Below are 26,558 nucleotides of genomic sequence, written 5' to 3'. Positions count from 1 at the left end.
TAACATGTCTGACCTGGGCACTCACCCCTCGTCCTCTGGTTGTTCACAGCTGTCCCCCAAAGTTCCCTACACAAGGAGAAAAGAGGCTGCGTGAGGACATAAGCATAATGATCAAATTCTGGACTGCCATGTTCTCAGATAAGAAGTACCTGACCGCCAGCCAGCTCGTGCCCCCAGGTAGGCCTTGTTCTGGGCCATACAGCTGCTCATGGGGTGGGGTGATGGTGGACAGAGGTGCCTGGGGCCCTGCTGAGCTCTGGCCTTGACCACGCACACAGCCACCAGAGGCCCACGCCTGCCTGGCCACCTCTCCTGCAGCACTGAACAGACAGGGCTCTGAGCAGACAAGCAGATGCCACCTGGCATAACATTCCATGCTATCTCAGTTCACAGGCATCCCTGGCAGCCCAGAATGGGCTGTGGCCCCTATGCCAGAAAGGATAAGGCTCAGTCTGTTGTCACCTGGCAGGGCAAGTCTAAGCAGCAGCTAGTTCCAACACAGGGGGTTGGGGACCAGGAGCAGTTTTCTGAAGGTGACGTGGGTAGGAAGGTGGGAGTTTCAGTTGTGGCTCAGCGGGTTAAGAACCTCACTAGTATCCATGAGGGTGGAGGGAGGTCAGGGTCAGGGAGAGGTGCTGAAGTGTGAGCCGGCAGCCACCCCGCAGGAGGAAGCCTCACTTCTGTCTCTAAAGCACAGGGCTGGTCACCACCCAGGTTAGGAGAGGCGCAGGTCTCTGCCCGCAGGCCAGTCTGACCCCCAGGTAAAGGAAAAGCAGGCCCAGTGACTGTCTAGGTAAGCTCTGGGATGTACTCCCACGCAGGGCAGGCAGCCCTTACCATCTGCCCCTAGCTGCTTGAGTTAGTGCCACATTAGGGGACATCTGCCTTGTCTGTGGGGAAGGTCCAAGCACCTCATTCTAGAGTCCCGTGTGTGCCCACAGACAATCAGGACACCCGGAGCAACCTGGACATAGCGGTTGGCTCTCGCCAGCAGGCCACACAGGGCTGGATCAACACCTACCCGCTGTCCAGCGGCATGTCCACCATCTCCAAGAAGTCAGGTCAGTGGGGCTTTGCTGATGGGCCCCTTGGGTCTTCTGGGTTGCGGAGGCTCCAAGGGACACACTGTGTTGTCCCTGTCCCCAGGCATGTCTAAGAAGACCAACAGGGGCTCCCAGCTGCACAAGTACTACATGAAGCGCCGCACGCTGCTGCTGTCCTTGCTGGTAAGGCCGCTGGGCACCGGGGTGGGGGTGGGGGTGCGTGGGCCACACAGAGGCTCATTGGTGGTTTGTCCCATCTTGCCAGGCCACCGAGATCGAGCGTCTCATCACATGGTACAACCCGCTGTCAGCCCCAGAGCTGGAGCTGGACCAGGCCGGAGAAAACAGCGTGGCCAACTGGAGATCCAAGTACATCAGCCTGAGCGAGAAGCAGTGGAAAGACAATGTGAACCTGGCCTGGAGCATCTCTCCTCACCTGGCCGTGCAGCTGCCCTCCAGGTGGGTGAGGCCACGGCTGCCTGACAAGGGCCTTAGGGAGGAGGGTGACACATCCCTTCCAGGGACAGACAGGAAGACCATCTTAGCCCTGATGTTCCCTTCGCCCTTTGTGGCCATGGGCTTTGTCCTGCCAGGGACCAGCGCTCAATGCCTAAGGAGGGGATGTCAGGGCCCAGCAAGAAATGAGATGCCTGCAATAACTCCCAGAGGCAGAGTTCCTGTCGTGGCGCAGTGGTTAATGAATCTGACTGGGAACCATGAGGTTGCGGGTTCAATCCCTGGCCTTGCTCAGTGGGTTAATGATCTGGCGTTGCCTTGAGCTGTGGTGTAGGTTGCAGACGTGGCTCGGATCCCGCGTTGCTGTGGCTCTGGCGTAGGCTGGCAGTACAGCTCCGATTCGACCCCTAGCCTGGGAACCTCCATATGCCACGAGAGCGGCCCAAGAAATGGTAAAAAAAAGACCAAATAAATAAATAAAAATAAAATAAAATAAACTCCCAGAGACGGGCCTGGGGAGGGCCCGGGTCTGTCCCTGGGTGTTGTCTTTAAACAGCGACTGTCCCGTGGTGGCTCTTAAAGGGGTGGGAGGAGTTCCTGTCGTGGCGCACTGGAAATGACTCTGACTAGGAACCATGAGGTTGCGGGTTCGATCCCTGGCCTCACTCAGTGGGTTAAGGATCTGGCATTGCCGTGAGCTGTGGTGTATGTCGTGGACGAGGCTTGGATCTGGCGTTGCTGTGGCTCTGGCGTAGGCCAGTGGCTACAGCTCTAATTCAACCCCTAGCCTGGGAACCTCCACATGCCACGGGTATAACCCTAAAAGGACAAAAGACAAAAGAAAAAGGGGGGCGGAGCTGGGAGAGGCTCCTGTGCTCAATCCCACCAGGGGGCTGCATTCAGCCCTGAGCCCACGCTGCCCACTCACAGCTTCCTCCGGACAGGCCCACAGCTGACAGCGCTCATAAGTGTCTGCCCTGCCTTAGCCTCAGCAGTCACACCTGAAGCTCACACCTCCCCTCCCACCGCTTACCAGGCCATGGATGGGGCCTGGCTGAGGGAGGTGTCCTGTGAGGGGGAGTGCAGATCAGTGCTGCTTGAGGCAGTGCTAGCATCTTATCACCACCAACACTTTGTCAGCAGCCAGATGCCCCAACATCCCTAGGTGTTGATCTGCATCCCTCAGTCAAGGCCCCCTGGCTTCGTGTCTGCCACCACACCCTCTGTACCCACAGGTTCAAGAACACAGAGGCCATTGGAAATGAGGTGACCCGTCTGGTTCGCTTGGATCCTGGAGCTGTCAGTGACATCCCCGAAGCCATCAAGGTAGCGTGGCCAGAGGTGCACCAGAGCCTGGTCCTAATAAGTGCATAGAAATGGGACCACCTCCAGGGCTGCCTGGAGACCAGAGACGTGACCAGACCTGCTGATGGCCATTTGCTGGTTTCCTGTGCTTTGAGCTCTGCAGATGAAGCACTCACTCTATTAACAGTAGGAGAACGTGGAGTGTATCTCAGCCCAGTGCACATGCTATTGTGCGTGATATGTCAGAAGTTGTTATAAGTGCTTCATAATCACGCCTCTCAGGGCTGTCCCTGTGACACGGGTGGGGCCTGGACACCTGACCAACATCTCCCTGCTTCCCCCAGTTCCTGGTCACCTGGCACACCATTGACGCTGATGCCCCCGAGCTCAGCCACGTGCTGTGCTGGGCGCCTGCCGACCCACCCACAGGCCTGTCCTACTTCTCCAGCATGTACCCACCACACCCTCTGACAGCACAATATGGGGTCAAGGTCCTGCGGTCCTTCCCACCGGTGAGCCCATCGGCCATATTGGCCTCGGGGGTGCCTGGCTGCGCTGGGGAAGTGGAGAGAAGAGTAGGTTTCCAATGAGGATGAAGACATGTCCCATGGGTGGAGTGACAGTGGGGTCGTTCTGGGTGGGGTGGGGCCGTGGGACCCCCATCCGCATGGTGGTCACTGCTCCTAGTCATGGCCGCTTGCACTCCACAGGATGCCATCCTGTTCTACATCCCCCAGATTGTGCAGGCCCTCAGGTATGACAAGGTAAGGCTGAGTGCGCACGGCTGTCTAGCACTGAGGGCCAGTGGGCAGTACGGGGGGATCCCAGGGGAAGGCGCCTGAGCTGCAACTGTGGCTTGAGCCCTCACACCCCACATGGCTGTCCAGTGCCCAAGGCCCATCCTGTGCAGGGTAAGCAGGCTCTGGAAGCAGTACCAGCTGCTTCCTCAGGGTGGGCAGCCTGGCCTGGGGTGCCTACCTGCTGGAAGTAGGGGGGTCTCAGCAGCTCTTCTGTCTCCTGGGGTGGGGGTGCTTAGAAGAGACAGCATGTGTAGGGGTGAGCTGAGCCTCCCAGGACTAGAGCTAAAGACCCAGGGCTTCACCGCAGAGACCCACTTCCTCAGTCTGGAGGCTGGGGTCCAAGACCCAGGTGCTACAGGGCTGGCTCCTCATGTGCGCTCACATTGTCCCTCTGTATCTGTGTCCTAATCTTTCAACCCTACTGATCCCATTTAACTTAATCACCTCTTTAAAGGCCTGTCTCCAGATACAGGCACAGTCTGAGGCACTGGGGAAGACTTTGAATGGATGGTGGGGGCAGTTCAGCCATAATAGTGAACATGCACATAAAGGGTCTAGCTCAGCACCTGGACAGAAAACACCCAACGGGGTGACCACAGCTGGGAGCCCTCACTGCCTGAGCTTCATCCCCTTGTCATCTGACCCCCACCTGTGGTGAGCGCTGCAGTGTCTGCCCCTCCTGCCCCTGCATTGGCCCCACAGGATCCCAGACCACTTCATGTCCTGGCCTAGCCCAGAGGCTCTGCACTGGAGGTTGAATATTCATGGTTCATGGGGGGTTTTTTGGGGTTTTTTTTTTTTTTTTTTTTTTTTTTTGGTCTTTTTAGGGCCGCACCCTCAGCATATGGAGGTTTCCAGGCTAGAGGTCCAGTTGGAGCTGTAGCTGCCCTCCTACGCCACAGCCATAGCAGCTCAGGATCTGAGCCATGTCTATAGCCTACACCACAGCTCATAGCAATGCTGGATCCTTAACCCACTGAGCAAGGCCTGGAATTGAACCCATGAACTCATGAATACTAGTCAGGTTTGTTAACTGCTGAGCCGTGATGGGAACTCCTCATGGTTTATCTTTAGCTCCATTTGCTGGGTTAGAATTTGGTCCTTTGAAGTTTGACATGTTTGGAAAGCCCACCCACCCAAGTTAAGGAATCTGTCCAAAGAATACTTTACAGATGTGGAGGCCACAAACTACTGTAGGGAGGGAGGGGCTCCCCCCCATTCCAGGTATCTTACAGAAAGGCCAGCGCCTTTGTAACCTAGGACATGGGAATTCAAACTGAACTGTGAGTGACGGAGGAGAGGGTCTTAGGCTGAGGCCATGGTGCATCCACCCTCAAAGTTAGCAGGACTTTCTGGAACCCACCTGTCACTCCGCATTGTCATCACTGCAGTGTCTTCTAAACCAGCTCATAGATGAGCGTTTGCTCATGTGCACACATGCCCCGCCCTGACCATGACTCCCCATGCTTGACAATAGCAGATGTGGGTTAGAGCCATAGGTCTTAGAATCCAGGGCAGAGAACAGAGGAGACCAAAACTGACGTGTGCCTGTGTTGACCAGGACCCCACCGGCCGGCCAGCATGCTGGACTCTGGCCAACCTTGCCACCTGCCCAAGAGAGCCGCTCACAGCCAGATACACTCTGCTGAGCGCGGGAGTCAGAGGAGTCTCTGGTGGAGTGTGGCCAGGCCTGGGCTGACCGTGACCTCGCTCTCCTGCAGATGGGCTACGTGCGGGAGTATATTCTGTGGGCAGCATCCAAGTCCCAGCTGCTGGCGCACCAGTTCATTTGGAACATGAAGACCAACATCTACCTGGACGAAGAGGGGCACCAGAAGGACCGTGAGTGTGCCTCCGCCCCTTACTCCTCCCAGCCCAGAGCTCCCCCACCCCCACCTCCCACACACAGTGTGGCCGGGGCCTCCTTCAGGCCTTTTCGGCTGGCCCTCCAGGTGCCCTGCTCTGCTCCTTGTGCCCCTGTGGCCCCAGCCAGCAGCACCCCAACCACCAGGACAGTGATTCTCAAACCAGGTCATCCCCCCAGGACCCTCACACCCTTGAAAACTACAGAAGCCCTCATAGAGCCTTGTTTCATGTGGGCTTTAACCGTTTGTGCTTACCAATGTTAGAAGTGAAAACCAAGACATAAAAAGATATAAACCCATTACACGTAAACGGAAGTAATTTTTTAAAGGTGAGCCTGAGCACAGCATGGCTGCACAGTCTTACAGACTCTTGAGCATCTGCACAGACGTGTGGTCAGAAAGCAGGGTGTGTTCTGGTAGTTCAGGAGGCCGGAATCACTCCACTAAAACTGTGCCACACCTGGCCGGGGTGGTTTCTCAGTGCTTGAGCACAGTGTGGGATCTGAACCGAGTCGGTGAGCCTCATGCTCTGTTCATCCAGTCCCTGGCCCACACTGCTCGCACCCCACGCAGGACCAAAACACCCAATGTGGCCACACCTGGCATGTAGGACCAGGGGTGCTGCCCGTCCCCGTGCTGACACATTTCCTAACATGGTACTTAAACATGATCACATGTGCTGGGCCCTAGCTGTCTCACGGGACAGAAACATGTCAAGCATTGGGAAACCTTCAAGCTTTTTTGTCAAGTTTAATAAAGTTTTGTAGTTGTTTTCCTTAAATGGCAGGTTCATTTTGTTTTCATTTTATTTTCAAGAAAATATCTGCCATAAACCTAAGTCTGAGTGACTATACCTTGTCTCAGTCTTTCCTTCAACTAAAAACGACACTCCTGGAGTTGCTGTCGTGGCTCAGCTGTAACAAACCGGACCTATATCCGTGAGGATGTGGGTTTGATCCCTGGCCTCGCTCAGTAGGTTAAGGACCTGGCGTTGCCGTGAGCTGCACTGCTCAGACGCAGCTCGGATCTGATTTGATCCCTAGCCTGGGAACCTCCATATGCTGTGGGTGCGGCCCTAAAAAGCCAAAAAATAAAATAAAAACAACGCTCCCTAGAAGAGGGGGCATTCCCCAAGGTCCTTCGTGCTGCAGGTGCAGCCCTGGCTCCCCCACCTCATCACTCAACAGTGAAGATGGCTGCACCAGGGACATTCCTAAGTGACACTGGCTTTGTTCCTGCCATGAGAGCAGAGCTATGAGCACCCTTGACACTGACGCCCAGGTTCCCCACGCACCGTAGCCTTGCAGCGTCAGCACACTGAGGATGGCAGCCCTCTTTTGGGTGGAGTCTGCCGAGGGTCCCAAGCCCCCCTATCTCCTGAGCATCTGCAGCCACTCTGGGTCCCCACCCACGGGCTTACCCTGGGTTCCACGCAGCTGACATTGGCGACCTCCTGGAGCAGCTGGTGGAAGAGATCACGGGCTCCCTGTCTGGCCCAGCCAAGGACTTCTACCAACGCGAATTTGACTTCTTCAACAAGATCACCAATGTGTCAGCCATCATCAAGTAAGTGCATCTCCTCTGGTCCCCACAGCTTTGGGTTCACCCCAGAGCTTTAAAATGTGGGGCCCAGGCTGGCTGTCTGCTCCCGAGGGCACGGCAGATGCACAAAAAACATGTCTGTCTTTCACTCTGGGCTTGTCCCAGCCTGAGGCCACTGTTCCCCAGGTTCTGAGGATCCCTGTGGTGTAGGGGAAACCAGGCTCCTCTGCAGCCCCAAGATCCTTTCTCTGATTCTCCTCTTGGGTCCCCACTCACGTGGATGTCTTGGTGGCATGTTTGTACAGGACTGGCCCGGGAGTTGACTCTGGCCCAACGCCTGTTGCTTCAGGACCTCATCCCCTTCCCTGTCCTCAGGGCCCAGTCCTCTTATGGCTGGCACTAAGCCAGCGGGGACCCTTAGGCTGGACTCCATAGCCTCTGTCATGAGAGAGGCTCAAGGTCATGCTGCAAGCCTGGACCCCAGGGAGCAGTGGTGGCCCCCACAGTGTGCACCTGACTGCATGCGCATACCCCTCAGGTGGGGGGCAATGAGGCTGGAAAAGCCCCACCTAGGTCCCAGGGCCCCTAGACTTGCTGAGAGTGCTGGGCAGGGTTTGTAGGACTGGAGAGCCTGGCTGTACTCTGAAGCCCCGGAGGCCAGTATCCCTGACTCTCTTCCCAGGCCCTACCCTAAAGGCGACGAGAGAAAGAAAGCTTGTCTGTCGGCTCTATCTGAAGTGAAGGTGCAGCCTGGTGAGTGGGGCTTCAGGCTAGGGGAACTGGGGGAGGACCCTGGGTGCCTGGTGCCCCTCTCTGGAACCTGCCCTGGCCAGTGGTCACCCGGCCTGGCTCCTGCTGCTTTCTGAAGGCCAAGACACTGTCCTCAGTAGGTTTTGTTTTAGAAGGTTATTGAGGTCCAGTGTAACAGAAGTGACAAAGGCCAGACAGACAATGGGGGCAGGGGGGCGTCACAGATGTGCTGGGACCTGTTGGATGTGGTGCCTGTGGCTCTTGCCAGGTGGTCAGAGCTGAACCTTCCCAGGCATCACTGCCCAGCCCCGCTTTTAGCTGCTGACATGTGCTTGTTCTTCAAAACCCTGGCCATGCACACATGCCTCCAGCCTGCTTCAGCGTTGGCACAGCACAGGCCCTTGGTGAACCCCTCCTTAACTGCCCCAAACCCCCGCCCCACCTCCAAGCTCCAGCCAGCTCAGCCTCTCAGGAGACCATGCTGCTGGACGCGTGCAAGGGCACTGGGGAGCCAGCCAGGGCTGGCATCTAGGGAAGGGAGGGAGGCCAGGGACTGTATAGTCCTGGGGCCCAGCCCTTCCGGTCAGGACCCCTCCTCTAGTGCTCCCACCCCCAGCACTGCCAGGAGCGGCTTCCTTTCATCCTCACCCTGCACTTCCTCTTGGAAAGTGGCTCCCTTGTCAGACAGCAGGATGGGCCCTGGGAAAGGTCGTGGTCAGGGAGGACCGCTCTCATTGGCCTCAGCACCAGGAGGCTTCAGAGGCCCCCAGTGCCACCCTGTGGGCAGAGGAGGCTTGTGTTAAAGACTGATGGTGCATTCTCACCTCGTCACACCCAGGCCCCTGACGTCCCCTCCATCCCTCACAGGCTGCTACCTGCCCAGCAACCCCGAAGCCATCGTGCTGGACATTGACTACAAGTCCGGGACACCCATGCAGAGGTGAGGCCCGCGGTGCCCTCCCACGGGCTGCTGTTGCCAGGGCACCCATGCCACGTACTCTATTGTCTTGCAGTGCTGCAAAAGCCCCATATCTGGCTAAGTTCAAGGTGAAGCGATGCGGAGTTAGCGAACTTGAGAAAGAAGGTCAGTGTGGCACATCTGCCATAGTTTGGGGTTCCCTGAATGGTGACAGCCTACGTTTGCCCTCTCGTTCAGGGACAGCAGGCACATGTGCAGTGAGAGCTACTGGGTCACCCCCTGCCAGCTGGCAAGCCCCGGGGGCGCTTCTGGGGGTGGGGGTGGGGCTGGGGCTGGTTTGCTCGGCTGTGGGCTGCCATGTACGTGACCACAGATGCTGGCTCCGCAGCAGGAGTTGCTTCTCCCCTGGTTCTGGGCCAGAGTATTGAGTGGGTGTCACAGGGCTGAGCTCTGTGTAGAAGTGCTGGGGAAGGGTCCTTCGTGCCTCTTCCCAGGACGGCACTTGGCTCCTCAGCTTGTGGCTGCATCACACCAGCCTCTGCCTGCATCCAGGGTCCCCTCTGATAAAGGCACTGGTCAGTGGGTCAGGGCCCACCTGAATCTGGTGTGGCCTAACTTGACCACACATGCAAGGATCCTGCTTTCAAATAGGGTCACGTTCTACAGGTTTGGACGGGCATGAACTTGGGGAGACAGCAGTGCAGGGGTGATGCAGGCTCTCCACTGTCCACCCTTCACAGTGCCCATTGCTGACCGACCCACTTGGGTCCTCACTCCATGAGAAGGGCTCTGTCTCAGCTCTAATTAGGAAGGGACCCCAGCTGTCTGTTGGGACTCTCACTGCCCCGGGCTAACAGCAGCCTCTTTCTGGGCAGGGCTGCGGTGCCGTTCCGACTCCGAGGATGAGGGCAGCACGCAGGAGGCCGATGGCCAGAAGATCTCCTGGCAGGCAGCCATCTTCAAAGTGGGAGACGACTGCCGACAGGTAGTCGGGGGCGGGGGGGCTGGCCGGTGACCCACCTCCCTCCAAGGCTCTGGGCAGACTCCCTGCCGCATCATGTACAGAAATACCAGTTCTGTTACCTTGGGGGAAAGCAGGGCTTCCCGTCAGCCCCGAGCCTCCCCAGCACCCCACCCCCACCTGCCAACTGTTCACCCCTAGCTGTTCACAGGGAAGGGCCCGGGGGGGTGGGTCCCCTTACTCACCTCCCCGCCAGGCAGTGCATCCTGGCTCAACCCATTGCCTGTGGGCAGTGAGGCAAGGCCCTCTCAAGGCCTTGGCTCTCCATCCTGGGCAGGGCCATGGGCACAAGTGAGCTGGCCAACTACCACCCTGTGTCTCCTTGGTTCCCAGGACATGCTGGCCCTGCAGATCATCGACCTCTTCAAAAACATCTTCCAGCTGGTGGGCCTCGACCTCTTCGTTTTCCCATACCGGGTGGTGGCCACTGCACCCGGGGTAAGTTCCTGGAGCAGGAGTGGGGCTGTCCCACACACACACCCCAGCCGGCGGTCTGCCCACAGCCTTGGCCCCCCTTCCCTAGTGTGGAGTGATTGAGTGCATCCCTGACTGCACCTCCCGGGACCAGCTGGGCCGCCAGACCGACTTCGGCATGTATGACTACTTCACGCGCCAGTACGGGGACGAGTCCACCCTGGCCTTCCAACAGGTGGGCAGCAGAGCAGTCTCCAGCACTGCCCTGCGATGGTCAGCACTTTGCTTCCGCCGTGTTCCACATCCTCATATGTTTGGGGTCAAACCAGAGCACCTGTAACTTGAGATAGAAGGAACCTAGAGAAAGCTAACTGGTGGGGGAGGAAAGGGCCACCGCCCCGGAGCCCAGATGTATCCACTGTCACTCCTGCACCGGGGTCTGGCTTGCTGACTGGGGTGCACCTGGGAGCGCCCTGAGCACGGACCTCTCCACACAGGCACGTTACAACTTCATCCGCAGCATGGCCGCCTACAGCCTCCTGCTCTTCCTGCTGCAGATCAAGGACAGGCACAACGGCAACATCATGCTGGACAAGAAGGGCCACATCATCCACATCGGTTGGCAGCCGTCCAGCCTGGGGCCTGGGGCGGGATTCTGCCCACCTGCTAGGCAGTCACCAATGGCTTCTTGGCATTTTGCAGACTTCGGCTTCATGTTTGAAAGCTCACCAGGCGGCAACCTCGGCTGGGAACCAGACATCAAGCTGACGGATGAGATGGTGATGATCATGGGGGGCAAAATGGAGGCCACCCCCTTCAAGTGGTTCATGGAGATGTGTGTCCGCGGCTACCTGGCTGTGCGGTGAGCTCCCCTCAGATCATCCCAGCCCAATGGATGGGAGAGGTTGGGGGCAGGGAGGGGCACCTGGAGGCCTTGCTTTCCCATCATGTCTCTGCCACCTGTGCCAGGCATCAGCGTCCGGCCACATCCTGCACCTCCTGGGCTTGGCCTCCCTCTGAGCATCCATTGGCCCTTCTGCACAAGTCCCTGCTCCCCCAGACCACATGATGCCCGCTTGGCTCCCCACAGGAGGGGAGGGTCACCTCCACAGCACACACACAGCCACAGCGGGGGCCCTAGCTGGGGGCCCAAGGCCGGACGGAGCAGCCTGTGGGGGGACTGCCATGTGGAGCTCAGGGCGGAAGCCCTGCTCAGGCCGGCCTCTGTCCACTGCCCTCCTTGCCTCTCTCCAGGCCCTACATGGATGCCGTCGTCTCTCTGGTCACTCTCATGCTGGACACGGGCCTGCCCTGCTTCCGCGGCCAGACAATCAAGCTCTTAAAGTAGGTCCTGGGCAGACACACAGGCCACTTGAAGACAGCTTTCCCCCGAGATGGGAGCCCCTCAAGCGCTGGCGATGGTAACCATCACCCATGCTGTGTGCTCCCCTTGAAGCCCAGAGCAGGCAGAGGCCTGGGTGAGGCGCTGTTGCCAGGGTTCCTGGAGCCACAGCTGAGGATGTCTCTTGGAGTCCCTGTGTTTCCCAAGGATGCAGAACCGGCCCTGTGTCTGGGCCAAGCCTGGGGCTACAGCAGCTTAGCCCCAGCCAGTCCTCCCCGGCCACAGGGCCAATCAGCCCCTCAGGTGCTGAGAAGGGGCCCAAGCCCTCCAGATCTTCATAACATGGACTCTAGGAGGGGAGAGTCCCAGGGCCTGACCTTTAGCTGAACAAATTCTTACAAACACTAAGTGTAGGCAATTGTTCAGACCACATCCCTGCTGAAGGGCAGCCTAGGGAAGCCTGGCAGGGGGGCAGGGGCAGCCCTGATGTGGTCCTTCCCCACCAGGCACAGGTTCAGCCCCAACATGACGGAGCGAGAGGCCGCGAATTTCATCATGAAGGTCATTCAGAGCTGCTTCCTCAGCAACAGGCAAGCACCCTGTCCTGTCCTCACTCCCATGTCCCCTGCTCAGTGGGCAGGCACCTGTCTGGGGCCATGCCTGGGCCAGGTGACAGGACACTGCTGCCATAAACTTTGCCGAGTGAGGCAGGTGAAGGCCAGGAAGTGAGTTCTTAGAGACCCGGTGAGGGCAGTGGAGTTGCTGGAAGAGGCCTCAGTGACAGGCTCTCAGGGCTGAGTGTGAGGTGGCCTTGAGTTTTCCAGACTGAACTGAGCGGGGGAGGGGAGCCATCCATGGGAGGTACAGAGGCCCAGGGCGGAAGGGACCAGGAACTGACCCAGGGGGCCCACTAAGGTCAGTGACCCAACGAGAGCATGGGGGGCAGTGAGGGCACAGGAGCGCTACCTGGTCTTGCTGACATGGGGGCAGAGAAACAAAGTCGCTGGGGGCAGCATGAGAAGGGTCTCTCCTGAGGATCCCATGGGTGAACTGGGGGATGCCGAGCAGAGGAGCCCACAGACCCTCTTGGGCCACATGCCCAGATGGGCCCAGGACCCAGGGCAGGCATTGCCTGAGCCCACTGGTGAGGGAGTATATGTCCCAGGGAGGAGGGGACGGCCCCTGGATGCAGCAGGGCGACTCCAGTGGAGTCGGGGTGAGGGTCCCTAGATTGGCCCATCCCCTAATGGTCCCCATGCTCCCTGCCTTCCAGGAGCCGGACCTATGACATGATCCAGTACTATCAGAATGACATCCCCTACTGAGGGGGCAGAGCGCCCACAATCGTGGAGCCGCGGGCACCTGCCCACTTGGCCGCTGTGTGCAGCAGCCGCATTCATCTGATGGACAAATGGAGCGGAGCATGCCCCCTGCAGAGCCTGGCAATCTGCTGCCCCCGGGGTGCCGCCCCCCACGGCCTGTGCAGCCAGAGCGACAATCAGCCAGTCTCTGCAGGGTGAGTGCTGTTTGCACTGGACACATTCCCTACCTGTCTTATCTCAGAGGTACATGAAGTATTTTCTTGTGTATAAAAAAAAAAAACAAGATTCAACCAATCGAACAAAATAAAAACAAAAACCTCATTGTGTTGGAATTTGATTTAGTGTCATATCCCCAATGCATGTTCAGCTGAGGGTGACCTGGACATGCTGGGGGAGGGCGGGGTGGTGAAGTGGGGGAAGGGGTGACCTGGGATGCCCCTCTTCCCTGCTTGCTGCTGCTCCACAGTCGCCTCCGCTCAGGCTCCCCTCGGGGCCACCTGGCCGTCCCCCATCCTCCTCACCCCCTGCAGGCATCGCTCAGCATCCCCCTCGTTCATCTTCAAGTGCTGCCCAGCATCCCTGTGCACCCACCCCACAGCAATAAACCCACTCACCAGGATCCTCCCAAGACTCTAAAAAGGAAGTTACACAAGAGTCTCATCAAAGAGAAGACCAGTCAATGAAAATCAGGACAATGAAATTACCAAAAGTGAAGTATAAAGAAACGTTGAATGAGGTGCTCCGGTTATCCCGAGGGGGTTCCAGAATTGGTAAGAGACACACACTCAGCCTCAGGAAGTGGCATCAATACATGGAAGCAGCCAGCATGTGAGGTAAAAGAAGCTTAAAACATTAAATCAGGAGTTCCCGTCGTGGCGCAGTGGTTAACGAATTCGACTAGGAACCATGAGGTTGCGGGTTCAATCCCTGCCCTTGCTCAGTGGGTTAACGATCCGGTGTTGCTGTGAGCTGTGGTGTAGGTTGCAGACGTGGCTCTGGCATAGGCCGGTGGCTACAGCTCCGATTCAACCCCTAGCCTGGGAACCTCCACATGCCGCGGGAGCGGCCCAAGAAATAGCAACAACAACAAAAAAAAAGACAAAAAAAAAAAAAATTAAATCAACCCAAAAGAAGGCAGGAAAGGAAGAAGGAAAGAAGAAATAACAACAAAGAAATCATGCCGTGTGGAGTTCCTGTCGTGGCACAGTGGTTAACGAATCCGACTAGGAACCACGAGGTTGCGGGTTCGATCCCTAGCCTTGCTCAGTGGGTTAAGGATCCGGCGTTGCCTTGAGCTGTGGTGTAGATCGCAGACGCGGCTCGGATCCCGCGTTGCTGTGGCTCTGGCGTAGGCTGGCAGTACAGCTCCGATTCGACCCCTAGCCTGGGAACCTCCATATGCCACGGGAGCGGCCCAAGAAATAGCAAAAAGACAAAAAAAAAAAAAAAAAAAGAAAGAAAGCATGCCGTGGCAGAAGTTACATGTTGATGGCCAAATTTAGTAAGAGGCAGAAGAGGAGTTCCCATCGTGGCTCAGCGCTAATGAACCTGACTAGCATCCACAAGGACGCAGGTTTGATCCCTGGCCTCGCTCAGTGGGTTAAGGATCAGGTGTTGCCGGAAGCTGTGGTGTAGATCACAGAGGAGGCGTTGCTGTGGCTGTGGTGTAGGCTGGCAGCTGTAGCTCCAGTTCAACCCCTAGCCTGGGAACTTCCATGTGCCACAGCTGTGGCCCCAAAAAGACAAAAATAAAGAGGCAGAAGAAGCGAGACCAGCTCTATGCTGGTGACAAGAGATGCTCTCTAAATACAGCCTCACAGACCTGGGGCGGGGAGTGGAGGGAGAGGTTCCCTATCGCCCCATGAACGCATCGTCTGAAGTGAAGTCTGATAGTTTCAGGGAAGAGACCAACTGAGCTGGAGGCTTAACATCCCTCTCCCCACATCCCTCTCCCCACATGTGACAACGACTGGCAGGAAACTGAGCACAGGGGACCTGATGCCGTCCCCATGCTGCCCATCCAGCCAACGTTTAGGGACCAGACTCCACCCAGAGCGGCTCACTGTCCATGCCCACCCCAGGCTTACCCCAGGGAGTAAGGCATGGGATGAGTGAGACATTCTCAAGAACCCTAGACGTGTAGGGAACAGAGGAACCAAAATACCAGACAAAACGCACAATGGGGTTGGGATGCGGGTCAGGTGCTTTATGGTCTGCTTGGGGAGGTTGATAGAGCCAAGTCCATTCAAGCACAAAGGAGCCCAGGATACAGGGTGTAACTTCCGGAAGACCAAACACAAGGAAGGGAAAGCACAGGAAATGCAGGATGAACATGTCATAAACAGTAGAAACACATTCAAGCACAGGAGAACTGATTTCAAACCAGGACACTCAGAAAGGAGGCTTGTCACGTTGGCTTTAAAATGAAAAGTCACTGGCAATACGGCAAATTATGCATCCTAAGGTAGCAATGCTATTTACAATCCTGGGGCGAAGATCTCAACCCAGAAGCTGACAAAAAAGTAAGGTCTCTTTTGAGACTAGAAACAAATGAAACTTTAAAAAATTTTTTTTTTTTTTTTTAATCTATGGCCATGCCTGAAGCATATGGAAGTTCCCAGGCCACTGACTGAATCTGAGCTGCAGCTCAGATCCTTTAACCCACTGTGTGCCTGGCTCAGGATTGAACTTGCACCCTGCCCCTCCCCCCAACCCTCACAGGCAACCTAAGCTGCCACAGTCGGACTCTTAACCCACTGTGCCACTGCCAGAACTCCATGAAATTGAAAATCTTCAGAACAATCAAGCTCCTCTTTCAATGACCCAGAAGACGAAAGCCCAACCCGAGAGCCTGAGGCGTTATGGGAAGATTTTTAGGGAGGCTTGGTGTACACCCAGGACAGTGTGTACCCGAAACATTACTTCCTTGATGTGCGTGTCTGCCAAAAACCTGTCATGCTTCAAGGTGAAACGCTGGCAGCTGTCCTGACAACACTGTCTGTCACCACATCTGCTCAGCACTCAGCACTGGGGGGCCTCGCTTATCCGGTCAAGACATGAAATGGTTTAAGAATCTGGGAAAGAGAAATGACTCTCAGAAATAATGTTTGGGTACCTAAAAATCCAAAATAATCTGTGAATATATTCTATAGCCAAACTCCGGGACACAGGTCAACACAGAAAAGTCAGAGTTCCCGTCGTGGTGCAGTGGAAATGAATCTGACTAGGAACCATAAGGTTGCGGGTTCAATCCCTGGCTTCGCTCAGTGGGTTAAGGATCCAGTGTTGCCATGAGCTGTGAGCTGTGGCATGGGTCACAGACACGGCTCAGATCTGGCATTGCTGTGGCTGTGGTATATAGGCTGGCAGCTATAGCTCCGATTTGACCCCTAGCCTGGGAACCTCCATACGCCACAGATGCGGCCCTAAAAAGCAAAAAAAAAAAAAAAAAATGGCATAACAAACACTATTCCCTCTGTTCGTTTATCCCTGTACCTCAGTGTGGCCCCCTTTATCAATTTATCTATTGGGACATCCAAGCATCTAAAAAGCAAAAAAATAAAATATTGTGTTCACAGACTGTAAGACTCAACATTAAACACTTGTCTCTTCTCCCAAATTGATTTGTAGTCCCACGCCAGATCATAATCCCAGAAATTAGAGCACCAGAAAAAAGCAAACGACAAACAGGAAATATTCACCACAGACCTCAAGGCTAAAGTGCCCCTAAAAAAGAGCTTTGAAAAAACTGAGGGAGAAGGAAAACTTAGGATCCTTTTTTTTTTGGCCTTTTTCGTCTTTTCTAGGGCCATGCCCGAGGCATATGGAGGTTGCCAGGCTAGGGGTCTAATCGGAGCTATAGCTGCTGGCCTACACCAGAGCCACAGCAATGCCAGATCCAAGCGTCTTCAACCTACACCACAGGTTCACGGCAACGCCAGATCCTTAACCCACTGATCATGGCCAGGGATCGAACCCACAAACTCACAGTTCTTAGATTTGTTTCCGCTGTGCCACAACAGGAACTCCGGATCCTATACTTTTAATATGAGCAAATGACATGAATGGTTTGCATAAAAAGAAATGCACCTGGTCCTTAAATATAAAAAATATTCTCAGGAGTTCCCTGGTGGCACAGGGAGTTAACGATCCAGCCTTGGCACTTTTGTGGACGGGTTCAATCCCTGGCCTGGGAACTTCTGCATGCCTTGGAAGTAACTAAAAAAGTAAAAATAAAAAATATATATTCTTGGAGTTCCCATCGTGCTGCAGCAGAAACAAATCAGACCAGGAACCATGAGGTTGCGGGTTCAATCCCTGGCCTCGCTCAGTTGGTTAAGGATCCAGTGTTGCCGTGAGCTGTGGTGTAGGTCGCAGACATGGCTCAGATCTGACGTTGTTGTGGCTCTGGCATAGGCTGGCAGCTATAGCTCTGATTGGACCCCTAGCCTGGGAACCTCCATATGCCACAGGTGCGTCCCTAGAAAGACTACATATATATATTCTCATAGTTCCTGCTGTGATGCGGTGGGTTCAAGATCTGGCATTGTCTCTGTGGCCTTGGGAGTTTGATCTCTGGCCCGGCACCACAGTGGATTAAGGATTTGACATTGCCACAGCTGTGGTGTAGGTCACAGATGGAGCTCAGATTTGACCCTAGGCTGGGAAATCCATATGCCACAGGTGCAGCCTATATATATATTTATATACGTATTTCCTCAACCTTTATCAAAAGAGAAACGCAAATTAAAACCACACTGATGTGCACTTTCTCACCCATCAGATTGACAATGTGCACAGGTGAGGGTGAGAATACAACAGAACAAGCCTGGAAGTAACCAGGGTTGTCATGCACATGGGCACCCTTGAGTCATAATTCCCCTTTAAGGAATCAATCTCAAGGATTCTCTGGCAAAATACAATCAGGCGTTTGCAGAAGGCTCCTTGCTAAGGTAGCATGGGGCCACCTCCATGACCATGGTGGCTGTGGCACCAATGACATGTCCACCTACCACACTGCACAGAGGGAGGAGCTGTAAGGAGGGCAGAGAATCCAGGGTTGCACTGTGCTCACCAGAAAAGGGGAGGGGGGTTGTACACAGCTCAGTTATTAAGGGTAAAAAGGGGAGTCCCCCCAAAAAAATCAAATGTTTCTTCCAAAGAAGTGGGGGCAAGAGGGTGGAGGGCACAGGGATAAAAGCTAAGACATCATGTTTTGTGTACTGGACTTTGTAATTATAAATTATAAAAAGTAGAGAATGCAATGCCTAAAAATCGAAAGAAAAAAAATCACACTCATTAGGATGGCTATTATTTAAAAAACCAAAGAGGAGTTCCTGCTGTAGAACAGTGGATTAAGAATCCAACTGCAGGAGTTCCCATCGTGGCTCAGTGGTTAACGAATCTGACTAGGAACCATGAGGTTGCGGGTTTGATCCCTGGCCTTGCTCAGTGGGTTAAGGATCCGGTGTTGCCGTGAGCTGTGGTGTAGGTTGCAGACTCGGCTCGGATCCCGCATTGCTGTAGCTGTGGCATAGGCTGGTGGCTACAGCTCCGATTCGACCCCTAGCCTGGGAACCTCCATATGCCACGGGAGCAGCCCAAGAAATGGCAAAAAGTCAAAAATAATAATAATAATCCAACTTCAGGGGCTCTGGTCAAAGCTGCAACTCCAATTCAATCCCTCACCCAGGAACTTCCATAGGCCAAGGGTTCAGCCTTAAAATAAATATGGGAGTTCCCATTGTGGTGCAGCGGACACAAATCTGACTAGTAACCATGAAGTTGCAGGTTCAATCCCTGGCCTCACTCAGTGGGTTAAGGATCCGGTGTTGCCCTGAGCTGCGGTATAGGTGGAATTGGAGCTATAGCTCCAATTCGACTCCAAGCCTGGGAACCTCCATATGCCACGAATGCAGCCCCAAAAGGATAAATAAATAAACAGGAGTTCCCATTGTGGCTCAGTGAATTGTCTCTGTGAGGATGCAGGTTTCATCCTTGGCCTCCTCAGTGGGTTAAGAAACCAGCACTGCTGCGAACTGCTGCGTAAGTAGCAAATGCGGCTCTAATTTGACCCCTAGCCCAGGAACTTCCATATGCTACAGGTGCAACCACAATAAATAAATAATAAGACCAGAAAATAATGGAACAAGGTACAGCAGTTCCTCAAAGAATTAAACAGAAGTACCATTTGAGGAGTTCTGCTGTGGTGCAATGGGATTAGCAGTGTCTTTGCAGTGTCAGGACTGCAGGTTTAATCCCCAGCTCAGCACAGTGGGTTAAATAAAGGATCCCATGTTGTGGCAGCTGTGGCACTGGTCAAAACCGTGGCTTGAGTCTGATTGCTGACCAGGAAATTCCATACGGGCAGGGGTTGGCCAAAAAAGAAAAGTAGCATTTGACCCCTCCACTGCACTTCTGGCCATAGAAGCAGGGACTCAGATATTTGCATACGTATGTTCAAGGCAGGGTGGAAACAACCCAAATTCCCACCTATGGATGAATTGATAAACTGTTTTATCGACAAAGTATAGTACGAGACTATATTATGACTTCCAGATAAGAACTAAATTTTTTAGGACACATTGCACAATCCTTAAGTTACCTGCATAGGTCCAGAAGAAAGGTTTTTTTTTCTTTTTACCACCACACCTGCACTATATGGAAGTTATACTCAACCAGGCTGAGTCGAATCCGAGCTGCAGCTGCGGGCCTTAGCCACAGCCACAGCCACGCAGATTCCAGATTCCACATCCCACGTTGCAGCGTGGCATCCCTAATCACTGAGGGAGGTCAGGGGTTGAACCCACACCCTCACCGACAGACACCATGTCTGGTTCTTAACAAGCTAAGCCACAACAGAAACTCCCATAAACAAATTTAATCCCCCAAAGACTAAGGAACACGTTCAAATCAGTAAGAAAATGATTTTTTAAAGGCCAGAGCAGAGAGTTCGCGTCGTAGCTCCGGAAAATGAATCTGACTAGCATCCATGAGGACACAGGCTTCATCCCTGGCCTTGCTAGTGGGTTAAGGATCCGGTGTTGTCGTGAGCAGACGCGGCTTGGATCTGGCGTGACTGTGGCGTAGGCCAGCGACTACAGCTCTGATTTTACCCCTAGTCTGGGAACCTCCATATGCCGCGGGTGCGACACTGAAAAAAAAAAAAAAAAAAAAAAAAGGCCAGAGCAAAAACCCACGTATGTGTGCACAGGAGGTACAACAATTTCACTACCAAAGAAAGTTAATAATAAAAATAGAGCAGTATTTGCATCAGACGAAGTGAAACTCGAGGTCCATCTCCATCAAGCAGAACTTTTCACATAAATTACCAAGACCGCAGCGGTGAACGCGCACCCCACACTGCTTAGTTACCGCAGGGAGAGCGCCGCGGACCACGAGGACGACCCAACCGGAGGAGGGGCGCCTCGGAGACTGAGTGTCCACCACGCGGACGTGGACACAGAGCCCCGCAGGGCCCCGTCAAAAAGCAGGGAGAGCAGGTTTAGTAAGGATTCCGGATTCCCTCCGCTCCCGAGGAGCAGCGGGTCTGCGGGAACCGAGAGCGCGGCAGCCTCTCGAGACCAAGGTCCGTCCACCGATGATCCCGAAGAGACGCGACACTCTCGCCCGCGCGTCTCCGGGTCCCTCTCACTGCCATCCCTCCCCTTCCCCTCTTCCCTCCTTTCCGGCGTTTCTAATCACCCCCGCGTCTCCCTGTCCCCGCCCCCGACTCTACCCCCGGCGCCCAGAAACCACGCGGGAGACAGGGGTGCAGGCGGCCTCGGCCGGCGTGATGCGCTAGGCGGGCAGCAGTCCGCGCGCGCGCAGCTCCAGCAGCGGGGCCAGTGTGTAGCGCAGGCGGCGGAGGGCGGCGTTCAAGCTCGGGCGCGCGAGCCCGCGCCGGAGGGCGAAGGGGTTCACCAGAGCCAGGTAGAGCAGCGGCAGCGCCAGGAGGCCCAGCGGGAGCAGCAGCAGCGTCTGCAGCGCGCCTAGCGCCCACAGCCTGCGGACCGACGACGCACGGGCAGACGCGTGGTGGCGGAGTGTGGGGCGTACCCCAGCCCCCAACCCCACACCCTCTGCCATCTCACCTGATGCCTCCCGCCCCAGCACCGCGGAATAGCCGCTTCTCCTGCGGGGAAAGGGAGCGGCTAGCAATCCCGTACTGAGGAGGGGAAGGGATCTCTCAGAGGTTGGGGCCCGTAGAGGGCGGAGCCTGTGAGTGCGTTTTGCTCCGTGGGGTCGTGACACGACGGGGCGGGTCGCCTATGTGGGCGTGATCGTGGGCGGTCCTTTTGAGGTGTGGTCCTTAGCGGGAGTGGGCACGCGGGGCGGGTCTCGGCTCAAGCCCGCCCCTGCCGGTGCCGGCGCTCACACAGTCTGCTTTGGCCACCTCCTCCATGAGTGAGCCCGCGCAGTCCTGCCCCCGGCGAAGCTGTGAGTCGCACCTGCGGGGACAAGTATTGGGATGGGCCCTCTGTCCGGCCTCACAGTCGTCCTGCCACACCCGACGGTCCTAACCCCCTTACGGCTCCAGTCCGACCCTCGAGGCGTCCAACGCAGCCGCCGCCTCCATCACCTTCCCTTGCAGCTCCTGCAGGGAGTGGGAGAGAGGCCTCACACCAAAGAGGATCTCTCGGTGGGGCGGGGGCAGACTGCCGCAGCTCAGAAGGAGGGGTGGAGGCCACCTTGGGGTCAGAGGTGAGCGGCTCTCGCAGCGGAGGGGGAAAGGCACCTGCAAGACTCCACTCTGCTCCTGAAAGCTGGCCCAGGCCTCCTCCATCCGCTGTGCGCTCTGGCATGCGGGGAGCCCTGATTAGCCCTTATTAGACTCAACCCTCTCCACCCTGCCGCACCTGCCCAGGCCCCACCCACACCCCAAGAAAACCCTCCCCTCTGGACCCCGGCTCTGTCTGCACCTGCCGCAGGGCCTCCGTCTGCATGGCGTGCTTGGCCTCCACCAGCTCCAGCTGTTTCTTCGCGAGGATCCAGGGAACATGAGGACCCCGGCATTCCCTGAATCCGCGGGGATGGACCCCGCCCCGCGGCCCCGTCCTCCCTCGGCCCCAAGGCCACTCCTTTGGGTCATCAAAACCCCGCCCAAGCCACCTCTCCGGCCCTCAAGGCCCCATCCAAGCACCTGCAACGCCACCAATTGGGCCCCGAGTTGCTGCTCTGCGCGTTGCTGACTCAGTTGTTCGCCGCCGTAGTAGAAGAGCTGGGGGTGGGGCTTATGAGGCCGGGATCTGAGGGGCTTCTAGGGGCGCTACTATCCTGGGAGGCGGGGACGGGGCGGGAAGTAGGGCGGGGCTTCCTAGGGAAGCACAAGACAGAGGCCGTCTCTTGAACTTACCTGACTTGACAGCTCCTCCCACTTCTCCTGCAGCTGCCGGTTTTGTTGCTCCTGGACGGGGTTGAGGGGGCGGTCCGGTCCTCTCCAAGGTCCCCGCCCCCACCACAGGCCACGCCCCCTCAAGACCGTCCCTCGCCCCACTAACGGTCCCGCCCTCTTCCCTGGCCCCGCCTAGCCAGGGCCCCGACCCCACCAGGTCCCGCTTGCGCTGCTCCGCGGCCTCCAGCAGTTCGCGCGCCCGCTCCGCGCGCTCCCGCGCCGACTCGCGCGCCTCTCCCCTCAGGGCACGCACCGCCTGGCTCCGCCGCCGCTGCAGGCTGCAGAGGGGAAACTGAGGTTCCCGGAGTCCGAGGTTGGGCTGGCCTGGTGGGGCCGAGACCCCTCGAGGGGTTCGCGCCCGGACGCCGCCGGTGCGGAGCCTGTGCGCGGCTCTGAAGCCCGGGGCGAGTGAAAGGGGCAGCTGCGTACCTGCGCTCGCGCTCGCTCAGGTCCTCCAGGCGCGCCGTGAGGCTCTCGCTCTCGGCCTCGAGCCCGCGCACCAGCTCCTCGAGCTCCTGCTTCCGCAGGCGCCCGTCGCGGTTGTCCTTCTGCAGCTGCAGCAGCAGCTCCTGCGCCTCGGCCATGGCTCGGCTCTGCCCATCCCGCCTCCCAGGCGTCCGCGTCACAATGCCCCCCACGCTGCCGGTTCCGAATCGCCGACCGCCGGTGGCGCAGCAAACAGCAGCCTCCTGGGGAGAAGATACCAGAAGCCGAAAACATGCTCATATCTTTGGACCCAATGATCCCACTCCTGGGCACCTGTTCCAGGAAGAAAAATAAAACCACAACGCATTAAATGGTTATTTGAAGTGGGTAGTTACAGTCATCACAAAGAGGAAACCATTGTAATTATTAAATTGATGTACTTTAATATTATGTGGCATGCACAGAGATATGTCGTCTAATGCGAAAAGGGAGAATATTTTTTAGCATATATGCTAAAATAACTAAGACTCTAAGTTCCATGGGCAAGAAAAGTTATTTCATTGGTAAAACGAGATAAAGTCATCCTTTTATTGCCTTTATTTGGCCAGTTTTAATTATGACGCTGGATGCAAAAACCCTAAATAAATTATTAGCTAACCAAATCCAAAGGGATACATTTAAAAAGGTACATGGAAACTAAGAAGACTATTCCAGAGATTGTTCAGTATCAGAAAATCGATATCATTCACAACATAGACAAAAGAAGGAGAAATCAGTTTTAGCTGTGCATTTCAGTAGACACAGAACTCCTGGTTCAGGTCCAGTCTGTGGATACTTTTTTCCTTTTTTTGGCCACACTCTCGGCCCCTCGGCATGTGGAAATTCCCTGCTGGGGATCAAACCTGAGTTGAGATGCAGCTGTGACCAGAACCATAGCTGTGGCAACCCTGGATCATTAACCCGCGGTGCTATGAGGGAACTTCCAGCCTGTGGATAATCTAAAGCCAGGTAGAAAGGGATGCAAAGCTGATGAAGGCTATGTAGTTAAAATGTACAGTAAACATAGTAAAGAGGAAATCTTAGCAGCCTTCGCTTCCAAGATTTTAAGAGAAAAGAATAACTCATTTGAAGTTCCTGCTGTGGTGCAACGGGATGCAGCATCTTGGGAGCTCTGGGAGGCAGGTTGGAGGACCTGCAGTAAAGCAAGAAAAAGAAATAGGAAAGTCTGAAGAGTATGCGGATACAGTTGACTGCCTACCCCTCCTGTTCCTTCTTGCCAGTACAAGCCCCTGAGTGTACTCCTTTCCAAGTGTCCTGTTCTTCTGGGATGGCAGGCCCACCCTTTCCTAGCCCCAGGCACAAAGCAGGACTGGTCACAACCCACCATGGTTGTCTTGCTTCCTTGTAGGATTCTGCCTGTGAAACTCAGAGGAGGAAGTCAAGTGGGCAGGAGCTGGGGGGTGGGTTTGTCTCACTATAAGAAAGCAGGGAGGGGAGTTCCCTGGTGGATCAATGGGTTAAGGATCTGGCATTGTCACTGCTGTGGCATGAGTTCAATCCCTGGCCGAGGAAATTCTGCATGCTGTGGGTGTGACCAAAAAAACAAATTATATTTTCTAACTGGCAGCCATGATATATATGTGCTACAGGTTGAATTGTGTTCCCCCCAAATTCACCTGTTCGGGTTCTAATCCCCAGTACCTCAGAATGGGGCCCTATTTGGAAACAGTACCATTTCAACTATAATTCATGAGAATGAGGTAACATAGGGTGGTGGCCCCTCACCCATATGCCCAGTGTCCCTATAAAAAGGGAGATCAGATTTAGTGCAGGAAGATGCTATGTGACAAGAGCTTCACCAAAGAAGTGCCAAGGCTGTGAGAGGCCTGGACTGAACCTGCCCTGGCATCTTCACAGGGAATGGCTGCAGCATGATCTTAAACTCCTGGCCCTGGAACCCCGAGGAATAAGTTCCTGCTATTCTCAGTACTTGACCATGCCGGCCCAGCTGAGACCATGTCACACCATCGCGTGTGTATGCAACTGTCACAGTCCGTCTCCTGAGGCAGCTAGGCTGGGTGGGCACAGGGTCCTGCAGCAGCAAGGGCGCTGGTCACCTGGAGACTTGGTGGGGTAGTGTAGCCAGAGCACCTGGGGGCTGGGACAGCCTAGGCCAAGGCCTCCCAAGCCTTTGCCCTAAGAGCAGACGGCTGTGTTGGATGCTTCACTCAGCAAGCATCACAGAAAGACCCTCTCCCGGGGGGGGTCACAAGTGCAGGACCCACAGAGGAGGTTGAGATGGAGAGAAATGGGGTACCACTGGTGGTGGCAGTGCAGCTTTGGCCCCTGCTGTGGGTCTGGTGGCCACCTTACCCAAGATTCTGTCTGGCCACTGCTCCCACTGCTCTGCCTGGGCTGGGGGAGGTCTGGCTGGGCGGGAAGCAGGGGCGTCTGGAAGAACAGAGCCTTTGAGCACTGACCTGCATCAGCACCAACGTCCTTCCTCACACTGGTGCCAAGCACCTGAAAGTTTTGAGTCCAGACCAAGATGTGGCACTAAGAAGCACCATCTCCTTGATCATTTTTTTTTTTTTTTTGTATTTTGTCTTTTTAGGGCCGCACCTGCCGCACATGAAGGTTCCCAGGCTAGGGGTTGAATCAGAGCTGTAGCTGCCAGCCTACACCACAGCCATAGCAATGCCAGGTCTGAGCCACATCTGTGACTTACACCACAGCTCATGGCCATGCTGGATTCTTGGCCCACTGAGCGGGGCCAGGGATCGAGCCCATTATCCTCATGGATACTAGTCGTGTTTGTTTACCACTGAGCCATGACAGGAACTCCTCATTGATCATTTTTATATCGATTACATGGTGAACTATTTTGAAATATACTGGGCTTGAGGAAACGCTACAGTCTGCTTATTTCTCTTTTAATTTTCCTGTGGCTCCTAGAAACAGTCTACTGGAAATGCCACAGCCAGTCAACTGGGACAGCACTGCACCCCCAGCGTCTCCCTGGCCACCCCAGCTACACAGGTGTCCTGATCCAGGAGGCTCAGCCAGGTGGTGGCAGCGTAGTGCCCCGACCAGAGTTCAGGCGAGAAGCTGGGCCATGTTCAGCTTTAATGGGCAGTGACACCGGCCCACCCTGTTACTGTTCTGTGCCTTGACCCCTCTCCACCTACCTACCTTCTGTGGGGCGAGCCAGGCTAATGACACCTCCAGTGAGTCCTGAGCTACTACCCCAGAGGTGGGGGCCAAGTGTGGGTGACAAGGGCCATGGAAATCGACCCCCCCGGTCATGATGCCTCTGCCCTTTGCTCACACCCAACTACCAGAGGCAACTGCCTGTCTTCCTACCCAGCCGCCTGCTGACCCAGTTCTGCCCCTTCCCGGGATTCAGATTCAAGGTCCTCCTCCACGGATCTTCGTTGCTGTGGCTGTGGCATAGGCCAGCAGCTGTAGCTCCAATTCAGCCCTAGCCTGGGAACCTCCATGTGTTGCTAGTACAGCCCTAAAAAGCAAAAAAATAAAATTAAAAAATTAAATAGAATATGTGTAACTGCATGAAGAAGAGCAGGAAGCTGAAAGCTACCCTGGTTCACAGCATCTGGTCAGGGACCCCTCTGCCCCCCTTGCCCAGCCTCCTGGACAAGAAGGTGAGTCTTAGGTGGTGCATTCGGAAGACGGGCCCTGGTCACTGTCTGACAGTGCAAACCCACTCTCCAGCCCACCCTGCGAGGAGGCCTCCAGGATGGCCTGAAGCCTGGCCCCTTTGGGCAGAAGCAGAGTGATCCCTGATTTCAGGCCTCACCCAGGTGGGGGGCAGGGCTCCATCTCAGGGTTAAAGCCCCTTCCCTGTTCTGGGGGAGGAGGGGGAAACCAGGATCTCAGCATTGCTTCCTTTTGAGTCACAGCCCCACAGGGAAGCAGTCCTTTCTTGGTTCTCCAGAGCC

At 55.6% G+C, this 26,558-nt stretch overlaps 2 protein-coding genes across 7 annotated transcripts in view; one reads left to right on the top strand and one right to left on the bottom strand.

The window, feature by feature from the left end:
* The window catches only part of PI4KA (phosphatidylinositol 4-kinase alpha), a 101,568-nt gene extending 88,468 nt beyond the window's left edge, over window positions 1-13,100 (top strand). For 4 of the 5 annotated variants that reach the window (XM_001929569.6, XM_013983179.2, XM_021073459.1 and 1 more), the window contains exons 36-55: window positions 50-177; window positions 942-1,061; window positions 1,147-1,226; window positions 1,309-1,502; window positions 2,735-2,825; window positions 3,149-3,316; window positions 3,515-3,568; window positions 5,326-5,446; window positions 6,906-7,035; window positions 7,694-7,764; window positions 8,629-8,701; window positions 8,775-8,845; window positions 9,556-9,665; window positions 10,035-10,139; window positions 10,225-10,350; window positions 10,613-10,733; window positions 10,818-10,977; window positions 11,370-11,459; window positions 11,964-12,047; window positions 12,731-13,100. In XM_001929569.6, coding sequence (XP_001929604.6) covers window positions 50-177; window positions 942-1,061; window positions 1,147-1,226; window positions 1,309-1,502; window positions 2,735-2,825; window positions 3,149-3,316; window positions 3,515-3,568; window positions 5,326-5,446; window positions 6,906-7,035; window positions 7,694-7,764; window positions 8,629-8,701; window positions 8,775-8,845; window positions 9,556-9,665; window positions 10,035-10,139; window positions 10,225-10,350; window positions 10,613-10,733; window positions 10,818-10,977; window positions 11,370-11,459; window positions 11,964-12,047; window positions 12,731-12,782 — 2,149 coding nt within the window. In that variant the 3' untranslated portion in view covers window positions 12,783-13,100. The remainder of the gene's footprint in view (window positions 1-49; window positions 178-941; window positions 1,062-1,146; window positions 1,227-1,308; window positions 1,503-2,734; window positions 2,826-3,148; window positions 3,317-3,514; window positions 3,569-5,325; window positions 5,447-6,905; window positions 7,036-7,693; window positions 7,765-8,628; window positions 8,702-8,774; window positions 8,846-9,555; window positions 9,666-10,034; window positions 10,140-10,224; window positions 10,351-10,612; window positions 10,734-10,817; window positions 10,978-11,369; window positions 11,460-11,963; window positions 12,048-12,730) is intronic. The other variant, XM_013983181.2, reaches the window with a different exon arrangement.
* TMEM191C (transmembrane protein 191C) lies at window positions 19,943-24,559 on the bottom strand. 2 transcript variants are annotated; one of them, XM_005670922.3, is made up of 10 exons: window positions 22,603-24,559; window positions 22,328-22,451; window positions 22,135-22,185; window positions 21,922-21,999; window positions 21,701-21,757; window positions 21,517-21,576; window positions 21,311-21,375; window positions 21,157-21,229; window positions 20,873-20,913; window positions 19,943-20,784 (listed from the first exon to the last, which is right to left on the bottom strand). In XM_005670922.3, the coding sequence occupies exons 1-10, from the start codon at window positions 22,755-22,757 to the stop codon at window positions 20,580-20,582; spliced, it is 909 nt and encodes a 302-aa protein (XP_005670979.1). In that variant the 5' UTR covers window positions 22,758-24,559; the 3' UTR covers window positions 19,943-20,579. The 2 variants fall into 2 exon arrangements, with proteins under 2 accessions (XP_005670979.1, XP_020929055.1); XM_021073396.1 differs by lacking the exons at window positions 21,311-21,375; window positions 21,517-21,576 and having other exon boundaries at window positions 20,717-20,784; window positions 22,135-22,451.

The sequence above is a fragment of the Sus scrofa genome, chromosome 14 (assembly GCF_000003025.6).
Source record: "Sus scrofa isolate TJ Tabasco breed Duroc chromosome 14, Sscrofa11.1, whole genome shotgun sequence".
Taxonomy (NCBI): domain Eukaryota; kingdom Metazoa; phylum Chordata; class Mammalia; order Artiodactyla; family Suidae; genus Sus; species Sus scrofa.
The sequence above is the reverse complement of the archived record's forward strand: the minus strand, read 5'-3'. Positions and strand labels throughout refer to the sequence as shown.

Coding starts and splice junctions, on each gene's coding strand:
- TMEM191C (XM_005670922.3), bottom strand. CDS start 22,757: ATGGCCGAGGCGCAGGAGCTGCTGCTGCAGCTGCAGAAGGACAACCGC. Junction 22,000..22,134: donor GGGAGGAGCTGTCAAGTCAG/GTAAGTTCAAGA, acceptor CCCCACCCCCAG/CTCTTCTACTACGGCGGCGA. Junction 21,577..21,700: donor AGACGGAGGCCCTGCGGCAG/GTGCAGACAGAG, acceptor CCCGCATGCCAG/AGCGCACAGCGGATGGAGGA.